The following is a 26,464-nucleotide window of genomic DNA, read 5'->3' as shown; positions in this document are numbered from 1 at the left end:
TGGGCATGTGGAGGAGGCAACGGGGCGGACATTCGGGCGTTGTCCAACTGGCAGTGGCGCTAAGTCACATGCGGCGCTACTGCACTCCAGCTTCCTCTAAGTCGCCCGCTCCTGGTCGCCGTCAATGTTAAATTTCACATCGTTTCGCCGAGCGTGAGAATGTGGGATGATACTGTTTGATTACCAGTGCTACAATGAATGAGCTCGTAGATCCCCAAAGATTACAAGGGTCATGCTAAGCTGTCGCCCAGCGGGCTCTCCCTATAGAGTGTACGGCTCCTGCTTCCACGAAACCCTCCTCTCATCCCTCATCCTATCGAACCTTACCACGCTCTGTAGCAGAACTTGGGCACCAAGTGCACAGTCCTCTTCCTTGCAGAACTCCCTTGGGTTGTGGCTCACACCTTCTCTGCACGGCACGAAGATCATGCTCGTCGGGCAGCGCTTACTCGCATAGACGCTATCATGCCCAGCACCAGAAGTCATCTCCATAGACTGGTTAGGGCCGAGAATACTGCGCGCGGATTGGCTGACAGACGTGATGCAGTCTGCGTGGAACTTGGTTGCTGGGCTGTCAAAATCCTCGACTATCTCAACACTGAGTGGAAGACCGCTTGTGCAACCGTGGTTTGAGCCTTCAACATCTTCGCCTGCGGCGATCTTAGGGAAGTCGCAGAGGACTAGCTCCTTCATCTTCGCGACTGTCTCGTCTTTCGGTGCCCTGATGTCGAGGCTGAATGTTACCTCGCCTGGCACCGTGTTTGTTGAGCCAGGCTTCAGGTTGAGTATACCCGTGGATGCTAGTGCGGCATTGGCGGTTGCAAGACGATGAGAATGAAGGATCATCTTGCTCGCTGTCAGCAGCGCGTCAGCTCGTGATTTGAGATCGGTAGTTCCGGTATGCGTGTCTCGCCCCTTGACTTTAATAGTCATCCATTTGTAAGCTTGCACTCCAGTGACAACTCCGATCTTCTTATTTGCCATCTCCAGAAGTGGGCCCTGTTCGATATGAAGTTCGAAGTGCGCCGCCATTGGCATGGCCTCGTAGCTCGCTGGTGTACTCCCCAGGTAGCCAATGCGCTCGAGCTCAGATTTCATGGTTGCGGTTCCAGGATGAACTTCGCGAAGGTTATGCGCCATTTCAAGAGGAATAGAGCCCGCCCAAACTCCGCTGGAAACCATTGACATTGGGAAGCGCGCACCCTCCTCGTTAGTCCAGTTGACTACGCCGACAGGGTACTCGGTCTCGGTCCAGTTGTCAGCGAGCACTCTGAGCATCTCCACGCCAGCAGTAACACCCAGAATGCCGTCATATCGTCCACCAGTAGGCTGCGTATCCAAGTGACTTCCTGCAAATGTAGGTGGTTTGTCGTTCCGTAGTCCCGGTCGCACAGCGAATTGATTTCCCATGGCGTCAACGGTAACCTCACAGCCGAGTGCCTTTGTTGTTTCTGCAAACCAGTCACGTGCAGTCTTGTCGGCATCAGTCAGCGCCAATCGCTTCATACCCGTCTCCGTTGGCTTTCTACTATCGTCAGCCACATGGATATCCATTACTTGGACCACTTACTCGCCCCATGGCTCGCCTATACCCCATTGGCATGTGTCGTGGATATCCTTCATTAGTCTCTCCTGGTTGACTTTCAGATCTCTCATCGAATCATCATTCATCTCCTTCGTTCTGATCTGCCATTGTGGCGAATTAGAGAAGCATCTGACATGCTTGCATGCTATTCCTGCTCTGGGAGTAGGTACAGCTCTCGGTGCGGGGTAGCGTCTGCTTGCAATGCGAAGTGCAGTCGGGAATCTGTTAGCCAGCAGAGCCATTATGTGAGGAAAAGTGAGGAGGGAAAGAGATGACAGTCATGGCGGCACGGGTCATGGAAGTCGGCATCTCAAAGGATAACATGACATGACAGGCGCCCAGTCGTAAGGAAGGGGCGGGTCGGATGTCCGATAACAGTAGTGCGGGACTATCCCGCTTTCTGATATGCAGGTTATCCGTCGGCTAATGGAAGCATGCGAACACGCGATGATAAAGCGGATGGGATGGACATTAGTTGAAGAATGGCAGTTTGTTGTTTTGGCAGTTTGTTCCAGAAAGATGTTGAACGCATGGGGCGAAATTGGTGCGCCCCATGTGCTAATAATGTGTGTATTGGTATGGGGTATCTATAGTGTAGTTTGTGCTTAACGCCTTTGTATGCTGCTCAAATCAAATTGCCTCCGCGACTTTTCTGGCTGTGCGACGGATCTCAGACGGCCTTGCCCTTCCCCTTTCCTTCGATCACTGGCTTGACGTCCTCCTCGGAGACCTCGTCCTCTTCATCGCTATCGCTCATGAACTCATCATCTTCGTCGTCCCAGCCAAACATGGCCCGTTGTTGCACAGGCTTTGACGAAGAAGCGGTCGGTTGAGCCTCGTCTTCTTCTTCCTCTGAGCTGTCTCGTTGTGCCATCAGCATCTTCTCGATAGCTTCTCTCGTCTTGTTCTCTGCTTCCTCTTTGTCCTCAACCCATTTCCCATCAAGACGTGCTGTGCCTCTGCTGTTTTGTAGCTCTTCTTGCTTTCGCTCGGTGCTGGCCACGATGTCCTCCCACTTCTTCTGTCGCTCCTCCTTTTCGCGCTGCTCCATCTCGGGCTTGATCGCGAGGTACTCAGCAAGCACCTTGGCTTCGGTGACTGTGCGCAGGCGTCGCCCGTCCAGATTTCGAGATGATCCATTCACGTCGCCCTGCTTCTTCTTGCGCGAGGACATGCGACCACCCTGGGCGCGCAGGATAGATCCGAAACCACCCTTTCCACCACATAGCGGTACGGTCAGGCGTAGGGATAGAAAGGTGTCTGCAGGGGAAGAGAGGAGCGACGACACGGGCGCAGCGTCATGACGTACGGAGCGGCGCGAGTTGGTGGTCAGGATGTAGGATGAGTTCTGGATCCATGGTGCGCGCTCGTAGAGTGTATCGTAGATGGAGGTAAGAGGCGCATCCTTCTGCGTCGCAAAGGCGATGTTCTGCCCGCGAATGCTGTTGACGATGACGGTGATGGGGGACTGGGTGGCGGCGTCCATGGTTGCGACTCGGTATTGTGTATGTCGCGCGAGCGGGGTGAATATCACGATCGCTTCAAAACGCGATTTGGGCGATTACTTCTGCTTAAAGTGAAAGTTGCTTGTTGGTGGGTGAGAATGGTTTGGTGAGGAAGCAGGCGACTGAGTCTTGAAGATTGGGGACCGGGCCTTGGCGGAACCGCAACAGCTGGTCATAGCGCTCGCTTAGACTAGCTTCGCACCCATCACTCGAAATCGCCTGCTCTCTACAGCGAACTTCTGCCCTTATCGACCTTCAACCACAACTCCTGACATCCCGAGACTTCTCGCAAACCGTCAAGATGCTCATCCCCAAGGCCGACCGCAAGAAGATCCACGAGTTAGTCTACCTCTACCACCAACAACGTCACGGCGCATTCGAGCTCTGAGTTTCGCACGAAATGATACGACTTGATATGGGCTGAGCTACACCTGATTCCCTTCCACACAATTGAACACATTTGCTAACCAGTCTTCTCTTCAGGTACCTCTTCAGAGGTTAGTATCCCCGCGCACTCGAGCCATGGCTATGGCACAATTATACATTTTCGCGGCTTTGCTGCATATAAGGATAGGCTGACACACGGTCACCACAGAGGGAGTTCTGGTTGCTAAGAAGGACTTCAACCTTCCCAAGCACGGCGAGATCGACACCAAGAACCTTTACGTCGTCAAGGCTTGTCAGTACCTCCTACTGCACTGCGACATCGTCGGCCCCTAACAGTCAACAGGCCAGTCTTTGACCTCGCGCGGTTACCTCAAGACCCGCTTCTCATGGCAATGGTACTACTACACCCTCACCCCTGAGGGTCTCGACTACCTCCGTGAATGGCTCCACCTCCCCGCCGAGATCGTTCCCCAGACCCACATCAAGCAGCAGCGCTCTGCTCCTCCCCGGGGTATGCTCGGCGGCGGTGACGACCGTGAGCGCCGTGGTGGCGGCCGTGGTGGACGTGGCGGTGACCGTGGTGGTGACCGTGACGGCTACCGCCGCCGTGACGCTGGCGAGAAGGCTGAGGGCGCTGCCCCTGGCGAGTTCAAGCCCGAGTTCCGTGGTGGCTTCGGCCGGGGACGCGGTGCTGCTCCTGCTTCGTAAGCAGTTGAGGGCTTTCTGGAGTAAGGCTAGATACGGTTTCATCTTCATGTCGGGCTTTACTGCATTACAAAATGGGTTCGGATACGGCGAAATGACCGGATGATACTACGAATGGATCGCTTGTCTAAGTTGCGATGATGCAGTCTTGGACGACCATGTCCTCAATGATACCCCATAACCTTCAGTGAACTATTCTGTTTGACTATCTCTTTGTGCATGTGATGGCATGACCATGTCAGCTGCACATCGTTGATGCTATTATAGAGAGCCGTTACATATCGTATCATGCTTGTACTCCTTCACTTTGTCGTAGGACGGAGCAACGTCCATCTCAATGTCCGCCCTTTCCAGGTTTCATTAACCCATCACCGCTTTGCATCCAATTGGTGCAAATCTGCCCGATCGGTTGCCCACCTGATTCCTTCTCCGCCAATATCCTCAAGAACTCGAGTCTCTTCTCTACGCTCGCCTGATCATCCTTCCGTCCCTCTTCCTTGGCCGGCACTCTCCCCAGCACAGCGATATTCCTCGTACTAGGAATCCTCAGATGCTCCTTCTCAACCACAAACCCCGTTTCCTCTGTTAAATGGCATACCCAACTGCACAGACTAGCATACGCAGAGGGTTGCTTCGGCTTCTTCGAATCCGCCGTCATGGGATCAGGAATAACATGTTTTGCATGCGCCGGCGCGCGGAATCTCGTTCCACCAAAGTCATGCGAACAGCACGGTATGGCGATGAAAGGCGAGGAATTGAGGTATGCCAGTAATGGTGTCCATGGGGTGAGTTCGTCGGCGTGGTTGCTGATGATGAAGGTGCCGAATGGGAAGATGCCGTTGTGGTGGGGTGTTGAGGGGGGATTTGTGTCAGAGGGAGGTGGTTGGAGTATTTCAGGTACGAGGAGCATTTCTTGCAGTTTCTCGGTGTGGTGGTGTGGGAAAATCTCCCATGTTTTTCTCCGTCGGGCGTCGAACCCCCAGCCATGCCAGCCTTCGGCGTTGAGGATGTGGACGAGGAGGCCGTTTCCGCAGCCGATGTCTACGAAGCCTGGGAAGTTGGTTTGTGCTGTTTTGGTCTCTTGCTCTACCGCATCTTCCTCTTCTTCCCTAGAGCCCTCGTGATGCTTGGCTTTGTTCTTGTTAGGCCCGTACATATCCGTCCATAGCTCCATGAGAAAGGCAGCAATACCCAGGTCTTCAAAAACATGTTTCTCAGCAGGCGTCTGCTCCACCCATCCTTCGATCAGATCTTTTGCATACTTGCCCTTCAAGAATGCATACGTGTCCTGGAACCTCTTTTGACTGATGACTTGATCGTGATGAACGCGCTTCTTGTACCCAGCTTGCCGACCGCGCGAGTGTTTGTGTATGACTTCCAGAAGCTTGAGACCAGTGCGTGACAGGCGGTTATCGAGAGGTTGGCCAGGAAAGAGGGAGCAATGGATAGATAGGTGCCCGGGTGCGGAGATCAGAGATGTATGTGATGATCTAGAAGTGGATGGAAAGTATGTATATAGCATGGCCAACGAGCGGACTTTGGGGTGATAGTAGGGAATGGCTTCTGGGGTTGCAGCATGAGGAATGTATACAACCATATACCGCTCTGCTTTAACAGTCTCCTCTTTCTCACCTGCGCTTGTGATAGTGACATCCTCGTGAGACACGAACAGATGACAAGTCTGCATCAGCGAGTCATCCAACTTCGGATTCCGAGGTATGAGTTTCCGTACAACCGTGTACTCTAGCTTGTACCCTTCTATACCTCCATCGATCAGTTGCGGTCGGCACTCTGGTCGTAGATGCTTGACAATACTTGCCAGTTCCTCTGGGGTACTGGCCTTGGGATTATATGTTGCGTCTGTGAAACTTTGGTAGGAAAGCTCTGCGCGCGCAAGATGGGTTGAGGTTCGATTAGGGTTCTCGAGCAGGTCGCGACTGGTTTCGAGAAAGTACTCAGGCGCAAGATTCGCCGGCGCAGATTGCATTATGGTCCATATCTCGGGTGGGAGGCCGGTAGAAACCTTAGGTGCACTGGATATGTCGTAGGGTGAGAACTTGTCGCCTGCAGATTCTTGGTTTTCGGGCTTCGCTATTGATTGTGCTTTCCCCACTTCTGCGTGATATTTGTTCTTCTCGCTAATTCGTGACGTTCTGGTTGCGCGATTCCCGTGTTGCTCATCGTGTGCCATCTTGTCTGTGAACTATCTCTTGATCTTGAATCAATCTCCCACAATGATAAATTTCGTATTGAACACCCGCCTAGCTCAAACGATCATCAGACTGCAGCGATCGAAGCGATAATCAGGGGCACCCGACATCGGCGATATGTTACTTCTTCGGTATTAATTACTGTCTTGGATTCTCAAGTTGTGCAGTGGTGATGATGGCGTTGGTGGTAGAGTGCAAGCGAGCAAATCGAGGTTTCGTTGGTCCACCACAAGCCTAAAGTGCAGCAGACATCCTTGGGATCAACAACAAACACGGTACAGCACGCGCTCTGGATCACTTTGCGTCAAAGAAATTGATAGTGATGCATACATTTCGTAATATCTAGAGCGTCCCGAGGTCAGGTCCGGTGCACAAATCTGGTGGACTTCTCCTGGTCACAATAGATGCATCTGAAGAGAACGACGTTCATATGCAGCTCCATACCAGAATTCTACGCTCTAGCTGTACTCTGTTGATAGTCTCTATCCTGTAGATCTATTATCTCTTCAATCCCTCCAAATAACGCCCTCACAATGCACTTTATGCCCAACGCACCCCTTCCTCTCACCACATCTACCGCCCATAATAATGCGCCATCTCCAACCCCGCCCTCTTAAACCCACACTTAACATAGAATCCCTCATTCGCCTCTGAGCAATCCAGGATAGTCTTGTAGCAGCCGACCTTCTCCGCGACAAAATCCAGCGCCTGAATGATCCTCAGACCCAGCTTCTTGCCCTGCTGGTCCTTGGCGACAGCAATATCCTCAATGTGTCCCACGAGGCCGAGCTGGTGGATGAACTTGCGTTCGACGATGAGGGCGCCGGTGCCGACGATGGCGTTGGACGAGTCGGTGATGCAGAGGAGGAAGTATTCGTCGTTGCGGGCGGACATCCAGTCGTAGCGTTTGTTCCATTGCTGTGGTGAGGTTGATGTGTTAGCGGTGCACTTGTACTATGCGTGTTTGCTTCGGAGTGGGTGTGGCAGAGCTATGTCTTGCTTGCTTTTGGGGGCCGGGTAGGTTTTCGTACCTCTTCGGTTATGTCTCCCACTGTAGTGAGCACCCTCAGTACATCTAGGAAGCCATTGTGGTAGTCTTTCCTCTCGAGCGGTCGGCAGCTGTAGCCTTCTGGGAGTGCTTTGAGGACTTCGGGCGAGATGAGCTCGGAGCTGAAGAGTGGGCGTTCGGTCGTTGACATCGTGTGTATGGATTGCTTCAAGCTGGTGAGATATGGATGCAGGTGGCTAGTTGAGTTGTGACGAGGTTTGCGACGCAATCGACCAGTCTCTCTACAGCTGGTGTCAACGCGCGGGACTGGGGGTCGCGGGGGTCTTTGGTGTCTTATCGATAAGCAGGCGGTGAGAAGAAGGTCGCGGCTCTCAAGACAACTGATAGCTTGATGTGAGCTTGAGAGCGATAAATTAGACGTTGAATAAACGAGAACAGTGCAGCGGTTTGATTCTAAAGATGCCTAGGTACTCAGCAAGGTGGCTACACAATTCGTTGCGATAGCTGAGCAATGTGCCAAGCATCCAGGAACCAGATCTATATTTGGAACATTCAGGGAAGCCTCGTCATGATCTTCAGGAGCTTCCTCGTGTCGGCTCGTCACGATCGTATTGCGACACCAAAGCATTGACAGAGTCCGGTCACAAATTAAAGATATATTTAATCGCAATGCAGATTATCGGGTACCCACACTCGTCCGCCTGTTACTATCTTTATCGCGAGAACTTGACCTGCCTGACTGCTTTCAGCACGTCCTCCGGCTTCAGATCTCCATCTTCAAGGTCGAGCCCCACAATCTTCGCCAGCGCCTCTGTGAGCTCCATGTTCTGTCTCTGCAGCAACATGGCCTTCTCCTGCATCCGTGCCATCTTGCTGATCGAACTCTCTTCCTCGGCAACCTCGTCATGGCCACTGTCAATCGCGACTGAATCTGACAGAGGTTCTGGTGTGTGAGCTGGCGTCGGTAACGCTCCAGCAACCGGCTCGGGATGCTGCTCTTTCTGTTCGTACGTCGGCAATGGCTTGCGCTTGATGCGCTGCAAGTCTCGCAGCTTCCGAGCTCTCGTCTGATCTTCTCGATTTGACCGTGCGGGCGATACCGCTAGTGGGTGGTCATCAGCAGGCACCAGCTTTGGTGACTTGGGTAGCCTCTTCGGGCTCCGCGGCGACACAGGAGCTGGTTCGGAGAACGAACGACGCCCATGGCTGGCCATTATACGCTCCACTTTCGGGCTGGCGAGGGGATTCAGCATCTCCTCGTCGAATGTGATGGCGATGTGTCGGGAGCGTCGTTGTTTTGGAGGTTGACATGTAGGAACAGCAACTAGCTGAGTGTTGCGAGGGCTTTCGGTCGGTATGACGATTCTAAGATGTCGCGCGCCTCCAGATGTGGTCATCTCGCGGGCGCACGTCGGGATAGGCGCCTGTCTGCGTGCTCGCTGAGGAGAGCCTTCCACTGATCCGACGCGAGCAGCCAGAGTCTTGCGCTGTTTGACTTTGAACAGCTTCATTTGCTTGCGCGGTTGTGCCGTAGACTGAGGGTCTGTAGATGGTCCAGTATGCTTCAGGTAGTAGCTGAGATCATTCAGACCAAGATCAGCACTCGCTGTCAGTGCATCGTGGCTGAGAATTGGTGGCGCCAATCGTCCTACCTGCGAGGAACCTACGCGGCCAGCCTGTCCTACGTCAAGGCGTTTTGAGATTCGCTTCTTCCGAACGTGGAGATCGCCCTCCAGTTGCTTGTCGTCGTCATACAACGAATGTTGCTCCTCATCTACGAAGACAAACTCTTCATGCGTGGAGACGGCTGGCTCGATCTGGGTTGGGAAGCTTGGGTTCGTGAGCCGCTTTGGACTTCGATCCGGTACTGCCGGTGGCGGCTCATGCAGGTCTGGCTCACCAATGGCATAGATATCGATAGGCTCTCTGGTCGACTTTGGAAGAGTAGGCTCAGGTGAAACTGGGAGGGGAACATCTCGTGGGTCTGGTGAGTAGGCGTGACAAATCGCCTTCGATACAGATACTGGACCGCCCGTCTGGCTATCGAAGTATCTCTGGATCACCCCAAAAGTACCCATTTCTCCAACTTGCTCGGTTTCGATTTCAGGTAGCAGCTCGCTCATGGTGTCATAGCTAGCCTTGCGTCGGTGCTTGGCTACCAGTGGCTCCAGTGGCGCATGTCGTGCGGCATTCGTCAGATTCGGCATCGTTACTTTGAATGGCGTCTGGCGGCGCTGGCGCTTCTTTTCTTGTGGGCGACTGGTTGGGATGCTTGCGTTTCCAATACTGGCATTGCGACCTGTACGCTCGGAAGACAAAGCGGAGCAAGGCTCGTAAGTAAGCACTCTGGCCAAAGGAACGGAGGACGAGCGTCGATTTGGCCTGGCTGACGGTTGATAGACCTGAAGTGACGACGGCGATGATATTTCCTTGGAGTCAAGCTCGATTGCCTCCCGAGACTCAATCGTCGTGGACCTTCCAGTAGCATGTGACGCTGTTGACGAGCTACAAGCACGTGGACTTGCAGCGATACGATTGTTGCTGGGTGAACGGAACCCTTGAGACGTTCTTGGACGCGAGTAGTTCTCTTTGAAACTTCTGGAAGGTTGGTACACGTCGAGTGGCTTTGACGACCGCATTTCGAAATGTCGTGGGGTATGGTTGAGGAAAGAGCCTTTGCGTCTTCGTTGGCACCCAGACTCGTCTATAAAGTGCACCGGTGATGACAAGCCATAGCCAGTCGGTGGAGTCCCTGCAGTGGTCGGCGGGGTGTTTTCGTCCTGCGTCGAGGCCGTTGAACAGCGCTTGAGCGACTCGGACGACACGCTTGTGTTCATCTTACACGTCTCTCCCAACGCCCCAGTATATTCAAGAACACTCCATCTGGTATTCCCGAACATTGGAAACGAGTTCAAGAGATTTTCTGTCGAAGCAGACGACATCATGACTGCAATCTGGCGCTAGGTACCCTCAAAACCGACTTGGGAACCACAGTCCTCATTCAAATCCGATGCCTAAACGTGAGCTGTAAGTACTGCTTAGCAGGGAAAGCTGGCTCAGATTGTGGTACAGCCAGGAGATGGGTAACTCAGCAGACGCAGTAGTGTTGTATCTCACGAAGACCGCTGCTTGTTGGCTGTAACCCCAAGCAGGGGTAGGTGGAGGGTTGGCTTCGGTGATTGGCAGAGGCGACGCGGGATTGGCCTTAGTGTCTAGGAAGTATGGCGACCGGCAGCTTTCTTCGCGCCTAAGCTTGCTGCAGATAAGACAGTTTCTCAAATTCGACAGGAGGAAAGTAATGTGGTGTAATCAGGGGCGGATCTGAGTGTAGGGATCACTTCTCGAGCTCGTGATGCCGTGAGGTGAGCAACGTGACACTACAGCGTATTGACAGCGAAGCCGGTAGCCGACAATGAGGTCGCATAGATCGGGAGATGTATTTGCCCTGGAAAGGTTAAGATGATAGGAGCAGGGAGTAGCATTTGAAAGTAGTGGAATCTCCGCGACGCAAAGGATGTTTGCAGCCGAGGAGCACAAACTTTAATTGTTTGCCCACAAAACATTTCAGAAATCGCCGCGGAACTCAAGCTGCAAGCCAGCCACGATCTGGAGAATGTGTCGCTCGCCGATGACGATAACTGGGCGCATTGCTTTGTAGTACGAGTGCACGATGGTGATTGGTGGCGATGTAGTACAGGTAGAGATTGAGGGCAGTGCGGCTTGCTTGATCCGGCGACGAGGGGAGCGCCTTGCTGATATCGCGCTTTGATGCATTGAGGCATATGCCGATGCAGAATGATCCGCGACAAGGGACTGTCGATTTTTGCTTGAATGATGTGGAGTGCAGAATCCAATAATTGAGAATGGGCGGTGTGCGTCACGGTGGTACAGGAACTCCTGACTAGCCAGAGGAAGTCGTGGCCCTCACGCACTTGCGATGCTGCGACCACGCATAGTCGTGATCAATGCACTGCGCTCTGATGTCTAGAAGACGCCGAACTGCACGCTCTAGGCTATAACACGCTTTAGATATTCCCCGACGTCGGGAAAGACGTACGGTAGTTCACACTCAACGCGATTCAGCTCACGGCACGCGCGTCGATCATTACCTGCCAGATCTCAGCCACAGAGCGCCCCTTTAGGCATCGTGGCCGATCTTCATCTAATACGATATCAGGGCATATGGCCCAGGAAGTAATAATGTCGGATAGCTACATATACACAGGAACGCGACAGAACGCCAGACAATGCTGATCAAAGTGTCCGCCACGCCAAATGATGCCACAGACTACTAGAAGTAGCTGTTGCCAAATCATATACATAAGGAAATCATGCTGCTCCAGCAGCTCCGGTTGGCCAGATAATGTACAATCAGCCATTCTTTGGCTTCTTATTTTTGATAAAAGGGTTTGGTGGTTCGCGAGGTCGTCTGCGGATCTTGGGCTTTGCCATCGACATGCCGCCAATGACATCCCCCGGCGGAGGAGCGACCGCGCCATGCGTTCCGTTACTCGTCTCTCCACTGGGCGTTGAGCTCTTGCGTTGGGCATCGGCCATGCCAGCCGGGGTTGATCGTCCACTGCCACCATTCATAGTGTTGGAGGCAGAGTCAGACGGAGCGTCTTCCATCTCGGCGTCGCTACTCTCGTGCTTGATTACGCCTGCGTCGTTGCTGTCTTGAAACTTGCGCTTCTCGTGATGTACAAGTGTTCGTTCGTTCTTTATCTCCGACTTGATCTCTTGTTTGATAGCCTTGGGCGCTGATTCTGAAGAGGTACTCGACTGATTGCTGGCAGCCCTGCTCATGGGCTCTGACTTTACTTCTAATTTGACCTCTGGTGTGGGACGATTAGGTTGCACATAACCCTCCTTTGGCGCCGGGAACTTGCTAGAATGCTGGTGCAGCATCTTTGGGACGTCTTGAGCAGAGAACCGCTTTCTCTCCTTAGCGTCTACTATGAGCTTCTTCCAGAACTCTCCTCGCATAAGCGAGTCGGAGTTACCCAACACCCACAAAGACGATTTGGCACGTGTGAGACCGACGTTCATACGACGGATGTCCTGGAGGAAACCAACGCCACCTGACGGAGAGGCTCGTACACAGGAGAAGATAATGATCTCGCTTTCACGACCTTGGAAAGCATCTGTAGTGTTGAAGTCGATATCTTCGATGATGTTCTGACCGTATGCGTTCATGAAACGCTGTTTGAGTTCGCGCAGCTGGCTCTTGTACGGTGTGATAATGCCAATCTTTCCCTTGAAGTCGTAATCGGGATAGTCGGAAGTGACTCGTTTGTACAATTGCATCGCGACATTGATTTCGGCAATGTTGATAAGCGAATGGCCCTTCGGAGCAGCTTGGTGCTGACCCTGGACATCGAAGAAGCGGTAAGGTCCCAGCAGCATGCTCTGATGCCAGGGTTGCTTGCGCAGGGCGGCCATATCGCCACCGTCCAAGAGTCGGCCGTCGTAGAACGTTCGACTGGGGAATAAGCTGATCTCCGGGTGCATACGATACTGGGTGTCTAGTAGATGCACGTCGTCTGGGTGGTTCTTTTGCATGCGAACGAACAAACTCTGCTCGTATTGAAAGGCGGCCGCCTTCTTCGAGAAGACTGTTGGAGGCAGTTGCTTCGGATCTCCGACCAAGATACACTTGGCGCAACCATACTTGAGGGGGATAAGAGCGCTCATCTCAACACACTGCGCAGCCTCATCCACAATAACAGTTTCGAACTCAATGCTCAGACCCTGGAACATTTCGTGTCCAGAGCCGCTGAGTGTTGCGCAAATGACGTGTGCGTCATTCAAAACTGCTTCCTGTGCTCGTCGTCGGTTCAGGTCTGCGTTACGGCCGGCGAGCTTCTCGTCATCTTTGACATTGTCAATCTTTGTACCCAGGGCCGTCTTCCGCCTGCGCAACGCGTTGATATCATCGTCTAGCTTGCTCGCAGCTTCGCCTTTGACCTCCCCAGTATCTCGTTGCTGGTAGGCCTGCTTCAATTGATCGGAGATTTGCTTGTGTTCCTGGAAGAGCTTTTGCGTCGCTTCTCGGTCGTTGCCGTTCGATGGATCTACACCTAGTCGCTTGTTGACAAGCTCTTCTAGCGTCACATCCTGTACACTGGCTTTGATAGCGTCGCCACGACCTAGGCGCACAATGTTGAGTTTGCGCGACTCGCCGCTGAGGGTCTTGATGCCGTTCTTAAAACGCATGACCAACTCATCGACGGCCGCGTTACTCGGCGCGCAGACAAGCAATTTCTTCGAAGCAGCATCTGAACGTTGCTGGCCTGGAATAGCGATAGCGGTGCCGCGGTTGCGAAGACTGTCGCTGAGAATCGCTCCAACGATGGCGGTAATTGTTTTGGTCTTTCCGGAACCGGGTGGTCTACAGTCTTGTTAGTATAGTAATTGCCGACACGCGGATGTTGGAATTACCCTTGAATCAACGTGAACGCATCATTGTCGATGGCAGACTTAATGGCCTTCGCCTGCGCCGGGTTCACGTCGTAGTTGGAAATGAGCGGCTGGATCTGGCTATCCTTGTAGGTCAAAAGCGGAGAGGGCTTCGCGCGGATGATCTCGTCACACAGATCATAGTACTGAAGACCTTTAAGCGCACCGTATTCGCGCTCTAGAGAAGTAATCGATTCGAGTTTGAAGCCGAGGATAGTGTTGTTCGGTTGCAGTGAGGTTGACAGAGGATTGCCTGGTACGACCCGGTACGAAACTTCGATGTGCTGTTGCTTCCTCTTCACGCGGAATACCCTGGCAAGACATGTGGGCTCATTCGCAGAGGGCGACTTGGTCCGCGAGAAGAGTATGATGTCTCCTTCAGAAATGAAGACTTCCTTGTTCTCAACGTGGGTCATGGTGCTACCAACTTCCTGGAACATGTCGACAGCAGCTCGCGACGTAATTCTGATCTCGAATGGCTTGGACTGGTTCTCTTCACGAGCCTTGACGAAACCTTGCCATGCCTCCAGAGTCAAAAGAGGCTCGAACGTGTTCTGGTAATCATTAGGTGTACGGAAAGTACTGAGAACCTTAGAGTACTGGTCTGGCCTAGACTTGGGCGGGAAGTCGCCTTCGTGGAAGTAGTTCCAGCCAAGGATAGTACGGTGCAGACTGCTGAGATCAGGCGCCAGACGAGCACGCATGTCTTTGGCAGAACGCTGAGCTCTCTTCTTCTTCGTCGGCATCTGAATCTTGACTTCGTTGACAATGTTCGTCTTCGGTCCAGTTTTGACCTTAGTCTTCTTGATGCCAAACAAATCCTCATCGATGTCACCGTCTGAGTCGGATGATTCATCAGAAGAATGCATCAATCCCTCTCCCTTCGCAGCTTGATCTTTGCCCAGGACACCTAAGCCTTCGAGGCCAGAGCCGGCTTCGGCGGTGAGACCTGAAGCGCCCCGGGCTGCCTTTGCCTTAGCGATCGCAGCAGCTTTCTCTTGTTCGCGCTTTAGTTTTTCGGCCTGCCGCTTGCGCTTGAACTCTTCCTGGGTATTCTTCTTGTTGTCGTTGAGAGCTTTCTGTTGCGCAGCCTTCGCTTCGGCGGCTCTCATCTGCTCACGTCGCTCCTGGAACTTACTAGACCCAGATGTCATGTTAGCCAACAACTTAGCTTTGGCATCTGCCGTAGACTGTGCCGTTCCAGGAGCCATCCATTTGCTGATAGAGGCTTGCTTGGGTGGCGCGGGCTCTTCTTCCTTCACGAGCGGGCGGCCCAGATGCTCTTCAAGCGCTTGCTGCAGCTCGGCCTGTTGCGTCTGACTCAGCTTCGCGCGGACGTCTCCTGAGAGAACGCGTTCCATGTACGAGAGCGCATCGGGGTCGATCTCGATAGACACACGATGTAGACGAACAAGAAGCTTGCTGATCAAAGTGACGGATTTACTAGACAGAAACTCGTCACGAAGTCGAAGCCATTTTGCCAGACCTTCCATCGCGTTTGCAGGCCGAGCAAGCAGCTCTTTGAGTAACGCTGTTTTTGATGTTGCCTCTTCTTCATCGCCGGTCGGTGGTTTCAGCGCAGTTGCAAAGATGCTGCATTGGTCGAACAGAACATCGGCAAATTGCATAGTGTCTCGGCAAAAGTCCATCATCATGTGTTTGTCGTAGAAACCCAAATTACTCCAGGCTTCAGTGGTGGCGAAGATCATCGTTAGTGAATCCCATAGGCTCTCCCATAGGTCCATTGTTGCTGCAGCGTCGTTGGAGTCGTATTCTCGGCCTCGCAAAATACCGTCTTGAGAGTTGCAAAGGATGTCGATAATGTCGGTACATGTCCGGATCATACTTGGTGCGGGAGCGAAGGCCTTCTTCAGCCGAACTTGTCGGACTGAGTCCGAGATGCCTCGAACAACGTGCCTATAATGAGCTCTCAAGATATGTTGTAGAGCTCCTCGGCGCTCTTCTTCCCCACTAATGACCTTCAGAAGCTCGATAGCGGAGTTGCGAGTGTCTTCCGTGGACGAAAACATTAGTGAGACGATGGCGCTTGCTGCAGGCTGTTGTCCGAACAAGGCTTGCAGTAATTTGGGGTCGAATTCTGACATTTTCTCCACAACATCGGTAACGGACTGAGAAAGTAGTCTGAAACGGTCGTTGAAGTGTCGTACCGTTTGGGGTACCTTGTCGACACCCGACTTCATCTGCAGTGTTTCGATGCCGATCAAGCCTCTCCCAGCTATCAGCAAATGCGTAGCAAGTTCTAAGCTATCGGGCCCTATTGCTCGTAGAACCGTTTTCCATAGTGGGCTTGATGGGGGCGTTTCGGTGGGCGATGGCCGCTGCGCAGAAATAAGCTGCCGCTCGATAATGAGAGACTGCGCTTCCAGCTTGAATGCATGCTCGATCACTGAGAGGGTTAGTTGCATATCCTCTTGGTTTTCCTTGTTTTGCTTGAAGGTTTTGAGGCTCGTGACGAGAGACTGTATGAAGGTCGATAGCAAATCCAGCATGCCGTTAACTGTTGGTTGGCCAACAAACTTGTCAATGGTCTTGCCTTCGCCCATCTTCCTGAAGGCGTAATCCAGTACTTTGAGGCCTTCCTTGTAGCAGTATGCTCTAGCCGCAGGGGGGTAGCGGTCGGACTGGCAGCGGCTAAGTAGCGCTTGTGCAAAAGGTCGTACAGACGGTCCAAGGTTGGATAGCTTGATAGAGTCGAGGAAGACGGGTATCCAGGCGAACGCAGCGTGAAGGTTGTCCATGTTCTGCTCATTTGCTTCCGCTGTTGCAAGGAGGAGCTGATTGAAGACAGGGCTATTAAACACCTGCTCTACCACTGTGGCAATGGAAGGGGTGACAGCATTCATGCCGTCCCAGTAGTCGATCGGTGACTTCTCCAGCAGCTGCTTCATGGTCGCAATCAGATCGAGGAAGCCCTCAGACTTCAGTGAGAGGTGATCAAGCATCAGTCGATAGAAGTCTCCATCGAGGCCCCGTAGAGAGTCCGTGATCAAGTCCCGGTCCATCTTTGCTACTATGAGCCGCATGCCGCCCCAGAAGAGCGGTACGATGGACAAGTCCAAGTTGCTCATCTGAACCTTCATCATGACACTCGTGACGTAATCCCGTACAGCCCAATCCCACTCCGACTTGAGCATGTTCCTCTTGAAAGTTGACCATGACTCCGTCGCCCACTTGTGCCGTCTGTCGACTCTGCTGAACAGGAATCTCGTCATAGCAGGCAGGTATGTCTGGACCTTTAATCGCTTTTTTGTCTGTACCATGTCGAATGGTGCGTCGAAGTGTCCCTGGAGGAGTTCCTCGTTTCGTATTAAGGCGTCGCAGCTGAGTGCTTCAAAGAAGCCGTATGTGCATTCGTTCGGTAACAGTCGGACTGAGCGCGTCTTCGGTTCGGCTTTGCTGAGTATGTCGTTGGCATCGTCCAAGCCCTTCTGTATGCGACCCAGGCATTGGTTGTCTACCACTTGTAAGAAATCACCAATGTTGTCCTCGTCGTAGGAGTCGATCAGCCGAGTTCGCCATTCGGCTCTGCTCTGGTGGAAGACCCTCACACAGACATCACAGCTCTGCATGAGGCTGTTCAGCCGGCTGACTAGCCACTCCTTGTGCGGTGCTGCCTCCTCTCCGTCGAATGCCAGTATCTCGGTCGCCTTGAGCGCGGTCCATTTCCTGTCTTCGGCGGCTTCGAGCTTAAGCTTGCGGTCGGCGAGTTCGGTGGGATCGGTTTCGGGCGGGTATGCCGCAACGTCTTCGTCGTAGTATACTGATCCGTCATCGCCGATTCGAGGGCAGAATAGATGTTGTGCTTCGGGTAGCTGTTGAAGCTCGCTGTGAGACACAAGGTTAGCCATGTCTGGCATGTGGATGTAGCTGCTGGCAACGACAGGAGGGTACGTGTAGCAATACTCCGGGCGGACCTGAAGCGATCGAGTTGATAGGGATGAGGGTTGGTAAGCATCAGTACTTACTCTATCTTCTCGAGGATTTCCGCCATGATGCCTCACCCAGGCCCTTCCTGCTTAGGACGGCGCCCCGCTCACAATCCCTCCGAGATGACGAAGCGCAGTTCAGCATTCACTGTCCTCAAAGCCTCTATGCGAGCGCAAAGGGCTACACTTGTGACTATCTAGGGGATGCTATCTATCCTGCAGGGTCCGTCGCGCCCGTTCAATGCCCGGCGCAGGTGGTTGTAGAAGGAGCGAAGGCGCGCAGGCAGTTGGGTGGTCTTATATCTGTCAAAGGAGCGTCAGTCGGAGAGCGTTTGCCGGGCTCCAAGGGGTGAGGGCGAGGTGAGGTTGCGGTGCGTTGGGCAGAAGAAAGGTCCATCACAGACGTCAGTGCATCAGAGATTCCCCATGCAAACGCGACGCGGTCCACTAGCGCGGTCCATTTTCGCGTCCACGGGTCCGAACTGCCAAGCCTATTAACCTTCCTCTTTCATCCCCACAGCAACTTCAGGACGTCACGAAACTCGCATTTCTGGAGCTACGTCTATATGTGAAGTTGGGCCTGCAGGTCATTTCACACTGCGTCAGCCTTGGCCTCCTTAGCCTAGACATCCACGAGGCTTGCGCAGCCAGCACGATTCAAAACGCGGGTCAAAGACGATATTGTGGCCAATAGTCCTCGCGTCAAACGCCGGGACGGCAATAATTAAGTCATCACGCGTATGGCATTTTTGTGACGCGTGGGATGTCTCCAGGCGTTTGAAGCATCTAGCCTATACATCTTCCATCACGTGTCCGAAGTAAGCCTTGGGCTTCAGTGTTTCTCAACCATGGGAACTCAGAAAAATCTCAACTCAACAACTAAAGTACACCACCATAGTTATGTGCTGCTGCTAATGCCTGGAAGGGATGGGTGTATAAAATCTTCGCACTTGTACATCTTCCACCTAGGCAATTGTCAACCCCCGGAGCCGAACTCACACCTCCATACTTCCTTTCGTAAGCGCCTACGAAGGCAACAGTGGCATATAATCCCCACGCGCTGAAGCTTCAGGTTATCGATAAAGCTATTAACTCGGTGGTAGCAAACATCACAACTCATATTCCCCAGTTCAACAGGTCTTGTATACGGAATCGAGAACATGATCATTGTAAATTTTGTACTAAGGAAGCTTACAATATCTCTCAAGATCACAATAGGGTCGAGCCAGCAAGAGGCATAAGACATACCATTGCGGCCAGGGACGCGAAGGCATGGAAAAGGAATGGTGGTTGAGAGACAGGTGCACGATACACATTATTGTCATTTTCTTAAGCTCTATTTGGATTCTTCCTTGAGTCTCAAGGCTTGGTCAGAACAGTGAGATCTACAATTTGAACGCTGTCAACGAAGCCAAATACAAATACCCCAACATGGCCACGACGGAGCTGTTCACGACATGCGCATCGTGTGAAGTTTGGGATCTGCCTTGTAGTGGAGTATACCCGGCTTGGTTTGGACGTTCTTTATGGATGCACTGAGCCTGTTAGCAGATCTGGGTACTCGGATACTTATGATCAGACGCTGTACATGAGGAATGGTGGTCTTTCCACTTATGTTAGGTTAATGAACTCTGGTATCTTGATCGATGTTTGACATATATGATCCAGAAAGCACGAGCTGTTTCGTAGAGATGGAACGACAGAGAAATGTCGAATTTGTGTCGCGTTGTCTACCGTTTTCTCGACTATCAGTCGTAGAGAATTAGAACACATCGCCGTTATTGTGATATGGAAACTGGCAAGAAGCCACCAGGAGCATGTGACCATATGTGTATTCGAGGTCGACTCAATGTATATACTTTAATTCCATGTAGCGTACTCTGAGTGCTTCGTCAGCGGCAAATGCCAGAGATACACGCTGTTGGCATCTTCAATCAAGACCCAAAGTCCTACCGTCGAGGTAGAAAGAAATACGCGTCGAACATATAAAAGACATCGCCGATCAATGCCTATAACGCACACTCCCTAAGAGCCGGCATTAGCTCTCCTAAACGCGGGGACCGCTCAAAGAAGTAAAGAGGCCATCTACGGGAAGACATCCGCACCCGGGAGGCGAAATGACGCGTCTAGTAGCACACAAGCGACCAACAGCAAGAATCAACGTTGAAAGAGTATTGATCTGCGACATATACGCAAAGACAAGAAAATGATGTGAGATGGCCCCAGGATGCCTACACAGGCGCTACACAACTGACATGGAGGCTAAGTGCTAGTTAGTTCCACCATGTCGACCCGACGCACAGAGGACAGCGTACAAAGCGTGAAGACTTCAGTCGCACTGCATCGATGCTGTGTCCATGACCCGGCGTAGGTATCCTTCGGCGGATTTCCGCGGTGCGGTCCGTAGCTGTAACCTTGCAGTGATTTTCAAGAGCCGCTGGCTGACTAAATTGGGATCAGCCCTATGACGACAGCTGTCAGTCTTTGAGGACACCTGTATCTCGCGACAAACTTTCATCTCTCTCCTACGCAAAACACACATCCTCTTCTTGGTGATGTCAATGTGAGAGCGATATCGGAATCGCACGACGTGTTATCAGTTACGCTCAGCGGCATCTCGAGAACATCTTCACACTCGCACAGCCTCATTCGCTCCACTGTGGCGCTCTTTGCATCTCATCAACAACCTCTTTCTAGGTACCCCAGCCCTCGAGATACTTCCGAAGGAGTAGGTGGCGTGCGCCTTTCGCATCCATCGGCTGGTTGTGTGCTACATGACTGCCACTTGGTGCGACGTACTGGCCAGATGCCGCAGTCACGTAGTCATGCATTTGGAGGGTATTGCCGTGATCGTGACCGAGTGTCGTTATGGCCAGTAGGTAAAGCAAACCTCGAGGTAGACGGTACCAGTGTTGCATTGGCTCTGCAAAGCCTCCCGGTACATCGAGTCCGAAGGACGTACGTGGTTCCACGTACATGGTGTGATCTAGGACGGCGCGCTAGGCGGGCATGGTCGTGCGATTGCGGATGTCACATTTCCTCGAGGGTGTTCTCGAGTCTCTAGTTCAGTCCAGCCGGTACGCGACAAGAGCCTTGCTCCCAGCTCCCAGCCGTTATCGAGCCGTCATCGGTGTCGCGCACGAGCCTGGGGTCAACGTTGCACATTGCTTTTCACTGCGAAACAAACGTTGCAGTCCAGTGGAGAGAGGTAATAGGGCATCTGAGAGGAGTCAAGTGATGCGTGTGGACATTAGTTCTTGCACCGGTGAGCCAGACACGGCAGAGAAATCGAAACAGCGGATAACGTGAGTTTTTGTAGAAATCACTTCAAGGAGTGGTTCCGCGGACACTTCAGGGTTTTGAGTTGTGGTGGCAAGCTTATTCTCCCAGAAAGGCAAGTTCGGGCGACGGAATAGGAAGCAATGCCCAGACCCGACTAAGCCCTCACGGATAGCGGCCCACGAGGCTAGCTTGGAGTGAATTAAGGTGCTGGATTGGACCGAGACTATGAGTAGAGTTATAGATCTGGTCTACACCGCGCCTGGTAAATGTGACAGGAGATGCTAGATATGTTGATCGAGAACAAACGACTGAGAATAAAGAAACCACAGACTGCGCCAATATCCACGTAAGACGTACAGTCGTCCGGAAGTGCAAGTGCATCCCCGCCAACATTGCGTGCCCACATCATATCTTCTCACTCGCTACACCGTCGCATGCGAACTCGCATGCATGCACCTGCGTCTTGGTCGTTGAGCGACACCGTGATTACTTTTGCCATTATGTGGGTATCCCTATCCAGTTACTATGCGCCTTCCGAGTAGTGACCTGCTACCAAAGTGGTAGAGTATGTGTGTATTACGTTTAACCCAGCTTCTGGTCCTGGGGGTAGTGGCCGCCAGGATGGCGGGGCATGCCTTGCTGCGCCATGGGGTACTGGTTTGATTGCTGTTGTTGTTGGAGATAGCTCTGGTAGTGCAGGGCTGCCTCGGGCGTCATGTAGGCTTGAGGCATGGGCTGGTTGTTGGGCGGCATTCCGCGTGGCTGACCAGGCGGCACTTGGGCGTGGTTGTCCTCTGGCGATTCGACAGTGTCGTTGTCGACGCCATTCGCGTCGCCGCTTGACGGCTCAGGGGCGTTGAGACAGGCCTGGGCGCGGTTAGTAATGCAATGCGACAGGCGCGTGGGTGGTTGCAGCGTACCTGGATGAGGTTCTTGCCCTCGGGCTTGGTGACTAGCGGTTGCAGCTTGGGTGTGGTGAAGGTGTAGACGAGGCCAGTCTCGGAGACGACGAGCAGCAGCACTTGCGTGCCCGTCAGGACGGACAGTTCGTAGGCCTGGGGTGGAGGTTAGCGGAGCGCTCGGTGCAGGCAACGGTTTCAAGCGACGCGGGAGCAGATGCACCACACGATGCGCGCGACTGGGGCACCAACGTACCTTCTTCATGATGCCGGCCTTGCGCTTGGAGAAGGTGATGTGTCGACGCGACTTGTCCTGGATGAACTTGATCTCAATCTTTCTTCGCTCGCGGCCGGGCTTGTCATCGTCGTCGTCGTCGTCGTCGGCAGCGGCGCGCGCACGCTTGACGCCGCGGTTCTCCATGCCCATGGTGCCATTGCCGTCGTCGTGGACGGACGGCGACGCGTTCTGGTCGTGCTCGGTGATTTCGCTGGCCATGGTGGTGAGTCGCGACAAAGATTGGTTACCCGCAGTGTTTGGGGGACGAAGGCCCTAAGCTGAGTTGGGCCGAGTGTGGGGAGTTGGCAGGCGTTCTTGCGTGGTTTGGGCAGACGCGCAAAATGTTACAGAAGGAACTGCAGACAGCTTGAGTTGGGTTAGACTCTTAGGACGCCCTCAATAGGAAAAGGAAGCGCGGCCTGTTAAAAGATCGGGGCTGGTCCCTTTGATGGCGCAGCAGGAATGCAAGGAAAAGGTGCGCGGGGGAGGAAACGCTTGGTCGCACTGTGCTCGGTGGAAGGCACTAAATTGCTCGGGGGCCCGTGCTGCGCCAGTGGCTGGGGGGTGCTGGTCGAAGGGCTTGGTGCCGGGGAGCGTGACCTGGCGCGGCAGGCCTCGCAGGAGACGGAAAAGATACTGGCAACGTACCTGTTAGACGGCCTGGGGGATCAGGTGCGGCGAGTGCTTTGTTTTGGCGCGCCGTTGGGAGCGTGCAAAAAGAGGCAGCGGTGGTCTCGTGAACCCTGAGCTTGTGGAGCTTGGCGGGCACGCAGGGACAGACGGAGTGGTGCAGGTGTGTTATAGCCCGAGAGCTGTCTGAGGAAGGAAAGGGACGAACGGTATTGGGAATGAAACGGCGGGAGTGGTCAAGTATTTCTCTCGACGGCTGCTTTGGCTGCTTTGGTGCGGGCAGGCCCTCAACTATCCACACAACTGGGGGCGGATGCGCTTGAGCGCAACCCTGGTCACAGCTCTGAGTCGGAGATCGACAATTATTGCCCTGGCCGCCAGCCTCGCTCGCCGCCGTCGCGACACGCATGAACTGGCAGATTGCAGCGCAGCGCGCCCGTCGTGCTGATACTAACTTTGACCCCTTCCCACTAGAATTTGGCCTGTCAGGTCGCTTTTGGAGATGAACAGCAGCGGCCTTTCCACATGAAAAGTCCGCCGTCCCTCTCAGGCCGAGGGCTGCGCTAGAGGCAGCTGAGCAGGCCCCGCTGTTTCGTCTCGTATTGATTGGTGGGATGCCGCCGCTAGTCCCGCTCAAGTCAGATTGACGGTCAACTGGTGAATGTCGGTTCCCACTCCTGTCCGTCTTACAGTTCACACTACCCAGGCGACAGCAGACAGTACACGCGCAGCAGACAGGCATTCCGACGAGATGCCAAACTCTGCCGCCCGCTGCTCTTGTCCATCCGCCAAACATGCACTTCATGCCACTCCAGAGCATCCCACGACGGTGGTGCTGCGTGGGTCGTGCTGGAAGCCGCGGCTGCACCAAGCCAGCACCAGGCAAGCACCTCCCTTACGCACCTTCCCCGTTTGATCTCGCTTCGCTTGCAGCGACGGTCTAGCCTGCTCCCTCGTCCCGCACGCCTGCGCTGTTGGTGGCGGCCTGCGTGAGGCAGCAGCAGCTGGGTACTCACCACCACCGCGCCTCGTGACAGCCAAATGCCGCACTGCATCTCAAGTAATTCCTGATGAATGTTCCAAACTTCTCGTCGCATCCTCACGCCGCGATCCACTCGTCTGTGGCTCACCGACGTCGCAGCGCCAAAACATCGAACCATTATGCCCGTTCGCGCCCGTGATTGGCCGCCCACCATGCTCCAACACTACTGAAACCACCCACGCATCGCCGTGGTCCAACTGCGACGCGCCTGCGCAGTGCTTCTTAATGCTCAAGGCCCCCGTGTCCCCAATGCCATGCATTTTCCGCGCGAGCGCTGCTCTTGCTACCACCTTCTCTTCTCTTCGCTACTTTCTATCTAATAATTCGCGTTGATCGCTTTGATCGACGTAGTTCACGAGAGTACGCCGGACGGCTCCGCTGCGCTCGACTTCCATTCTTTGTCCAATTCTTCTTTTCTCTCCAGTCTCTTCCGTCAAATCGCACTACCGTCAAGATGCCGACCAAACTGATGATGGCCTTTGTGGGCATGGATTTCCTCTTCGCCGGATGTGGAGGACTGTTGCTGGGCTTCTCCCTCATATCTGAGCAATCGATGCGCGCCACTCCGACCGTAGACAACGTCACACAGAACCTGCTGCTCGGCCAGTGTCCATTGACAGGTACGGCTTCCACGAATGGGCGATGAGGGTGGTGTTGAAGGAATCGATATTCTGGCACCACTGTGGCGGCGCATCGTCCCACGCATCGCCTATGAACATGCAGTCTCAAGAAACATCAACTAACACCTTATCCAGCTGGCGTCGTCAATGCCATCTTCGTTTTCGTCACATTCCTGCTGTCTCTCCCTGCACTCTTCCTTCCAACAAACCGAGGCTGGCTTCGTACTCAGGGCTGGCTAGTCGTCATCTGTGCAACATTCACACTCGGACTCGGTATCGCCATCTGGGTGGAAACTCTGCAAACCCGCACCAACCTCAGTGTACTTTGGGGCCGTGAGTCGCCGCTTATTCAGAGTCTCCTGCAGCAAAAGGTGAGTCCTCCATGACTGGCGTCAGCACTAGAAGCGCATTTTCCGCACGTCCACGCCGGTGTGCACACAAGCTGACGAGGAACAGTTTGACTGCTGCGGCTACGTGAACTCGACCACCCCTCCATTCGTCCAGGACAGCACATGCCAAAACACCCTGGTCGCCGCTCAGAAGGGAGGATGCATCGGCAAGTTCTCCTCATTCGCCAACACGTACCTGGACCGCGTTTTCACTGCCGCCTTTGGCATCGTCGGCGTGGACATGATCCTCGTACTCTGCGTTGCCATGGTCCTCAAGTACCGCATGGAGCAGGAGCGCTACAGACACATTGACGAGAAGAACGGACTTGGTGGGATATAGTCGGTTGGATGATTTGAAAATAAAAAAAGAAGGGGTTTTTGGAAGAGCCGGGAGCGAAGCCAACGAACGTACATGTCCAATCGAACGACTCTTTCTTTCCCTCCATAGTCTACAGCTGGTGATGTGGAAGTAATGACGGAGACTCAGCAGCGCTGATACTCCCTACGACTGGCTTTGTTGGTTTCATTCAGCTCTGCATCGTTTCTGCACTTAGCGTTCTTTGTGTATATAGATCAGGATACCACGCGTTAATTTAGATTCGCGACCCGCATGGAAATAGTACATGAGTCTCATCGACATCACAAGTTGACATAGTCATGACAATCCTTGGATTCTCCCATCTCCAGCCCACTCACTCACGACCTAAAACACGACCCCCAAACACACCAAATACCAAAACAGATCAAGCATCTCCAAGCCCTCACTACACCTGTCACTGTCACATTCTTCGCCCACACGCCGCGGACAAAGGCCGCTAATCCGCATTCTCATCGAGTGCAGCAGTGCATTTACTTTTACAAGGACCATCCCGCAAAGCCGCCAAACCGTTCATCGGCAAACGGCATCTAGTTCAAACGCGGAAACTGCTATCCGAAATAACAAGAACTGTTACCGAGACCAAGGATACCTGCATGCATGTGGTGGCAGAACGGGGCTAGCTGTATGTTTTACCACCGGGATTATTTCAGGTGGAGTTTGTATGGGGATGGCCCTGCGATGGGATGGGTCACGGGTTGTGGGCTTCGGCATGTAGGCTCGATATGCGCGACATTTTCGGTCGCTTTGTTAGGGCTAGAAGAGGCGCGTGGATCGGACAGGAACTGTCTACGTGTGCTCGAGGCAGATGAAATCTGGTTCCTTCGTACTATCCCAAACACTCGCGCTCTTTTGAGATGCGCGAAATCTAGAGGTCCCCCGTTCCCTTTCTTCGCTTCGCACCCTGGCCGAGGCCGTTCCCAGCTTTCCACGGTACGCAACCTGCTAGCTTGCACATGTTCCGTCAGTGGACCATCACACCGCCTCAGATAGCGAGTCAGCATTCTGCATGCGCCACAGCTCTCTCATCGTGCATGTTGAAGGGCTTGTTTCCCATGTCGCCAGGTGCATCTGCCATTCGTGAAGCGTACCCGTGCCGCCCGCCTGCCTTGCAATCCATCTGTACGAGTATCTCTGCACAC

General features: G+C 53.5%; 8 protein-coding genes across 8 annotated transcripts; 2 read left to right on the top strand and 6 right to left on the bottom strand.

The window, feature by feature from the left end:
- Positions 1-261: 261 nt before the first annotated feature.
- J4E78_006158 (uncharacterized protein) lies at positions 262-1,623 on the bottom strand (the record flags this gene model as incomplete). Its single annotated transcript, XM_049366772.1, has 2 exons — positions 262-1,525; positions 1,571-1,623. The coding sequence occupies 2 exons, from the start codon at positions 1,621-1,623 to the stop codon at positions 262-264; spliced, it is 1,317 nt and encodes a 438-aa protein (XP_049221478.1).
- A 632-nt stretch (positions 1,624-2,255) lies between these two features.
- J4E78_006157 (uncharacterized protein) lies at positions 2,256-3,071 on the bottom strand (the record flags this gene model as incomplete). The annotated part of the gene is made up of 1 exon (XM_049366771.1): positions 2,256-3,071. The coding sequence occupies one exon, from the start codon at positions 3,069-3,071 to the stop codon at positions 2,256-2,258; it is 816 nt and encodes a 271-aa protein (XP_049221477.1).
- Positions 3,072-3,391: 320 nt separating this feature from the next.
- On the top strand, positions 3,392-4,185 carry J4E78_006156 (uncharacterized protein; the record flags this gene model as incomplete). The annotated part of the gene is made up of 3 exons (XM_049366770.1): positions 3,392-3,455; positions 3,686-3,769; positions 3,821-4,185. 3 exons carry the CDS (start codon positions 3,392-3,394, stop codon positions 4,183-4,185), a joined length of 513 nt encoding a protein of 170 aa, XP_049221476.1.
- Positions 4,186-4,516: 331 nt separating this feature from the next.
- On the bottom strand, positions 4,517-6,373 carry J4E78_006155 (uncharacterized protein; the record flags this gene model as incomplete). Its single annotated transcript, XM_049366769.1, has 1 exon — positions 4,517-6,373. One exon carries the CDS (start codon positions 6,371-6,373, stop codon positions 4,517-4,519), a length of 1,857 nt encoding a protein of 618 aa, XP_049221475.1.
- A 592-nt stretch (positions 6,374-6,965) lies between these two features.
- Positions 6,966-7,591, bottom strand: J4E78_006154 (uncharacterized protein; the record flags this gene model as incomplete). The annotated part of the gene is made up of 2 exons (XM_049366768.1): positions 6,966-7,310; positions 7,424-7,591. 2 exons carry the CDS (start codon positions 7,589-7,591, stop codon positions 6,966-6,968), a joined length of 513 nt encoding a protein of 170 aa, XP_049221474.1.
- Positions 7,592-8,114: 523 nt separating this feature from the next.
- On the bottom strand, positions 8,115-9,608 carry J4E78_006153 (uncharacterized protein; the record flags this gene model as incomplete). Its single annotated transcript, XM_049366767.1, has 1 exon — positions 8,115-9,608. The coding sequence occupies one exon, from the start codon at positions 9,606-9,608 to the stop codon at positions 8,115-8,117; it is 1,494 nt and encodes a 497-aa protein (XP_049221473.1).
- A 12,063-nt stretch (positions 9,609-21,671) lies between these two features.
- Positions 21,672-22,484, bottom strand: J4E78_006152 (uncharacterized protein; the record flags this gene model as incomplete). The annotated part of the gene is made up of 3 exons (XM_049366766.1): positions 21,672-21,956; positions 22,010-22,144; positions 22,245-22,484. The coding sequence occupies 3 exons, from the start codon at positions 22,482-22,484 to the stop codon at positions 21,672-21,674; spliced, it is 660 nt and encodes a 219-aa protein (XP_049221472.1).
- Positions 22,485-24,391: 1,907 nt separating this feature from the next.
- On the top strand, positions 24,392-25,286 carry J4E78_006151 (uncharacterized protein; the record flags this gene model as incomplete). Its single annotated transcript, XM_049366765.1, has 3 exons — positions 24,392-24,557; positions 24,693-24,928; positions 25,014-25,286. The coding sequence occupies 3 exons, from the start codon at positions 24,392-24,394 to the stop codon at positions 25,284-25,286; spliced, it is 675 nt and encodes a 224-aa protein (XP_049221471.1).
- Positions 25,287-26,464: the final 1,178 nt, after the last annotated feature.

Source organism: Alternaria triticimaculans, assembly GCF_023758025.1.
Source record: "Alternaria triticimaculans strain BMP 0046 chromosome Unknown scaffold_8, whole genome shotgun sequence".
NCBI classification, from domain to species: Eukaryota; Fungi; Ascomycota; class Dothideomycetes; order Pleosporales; family Pleosporaceae; genus Alternaria; species Alternaria triticimaculans.
The sequence above is the reverse complement of the archived record's forward strand: the minus strand, read 5'-3'. Positions and strand labels throughout refer to the sequence as shown.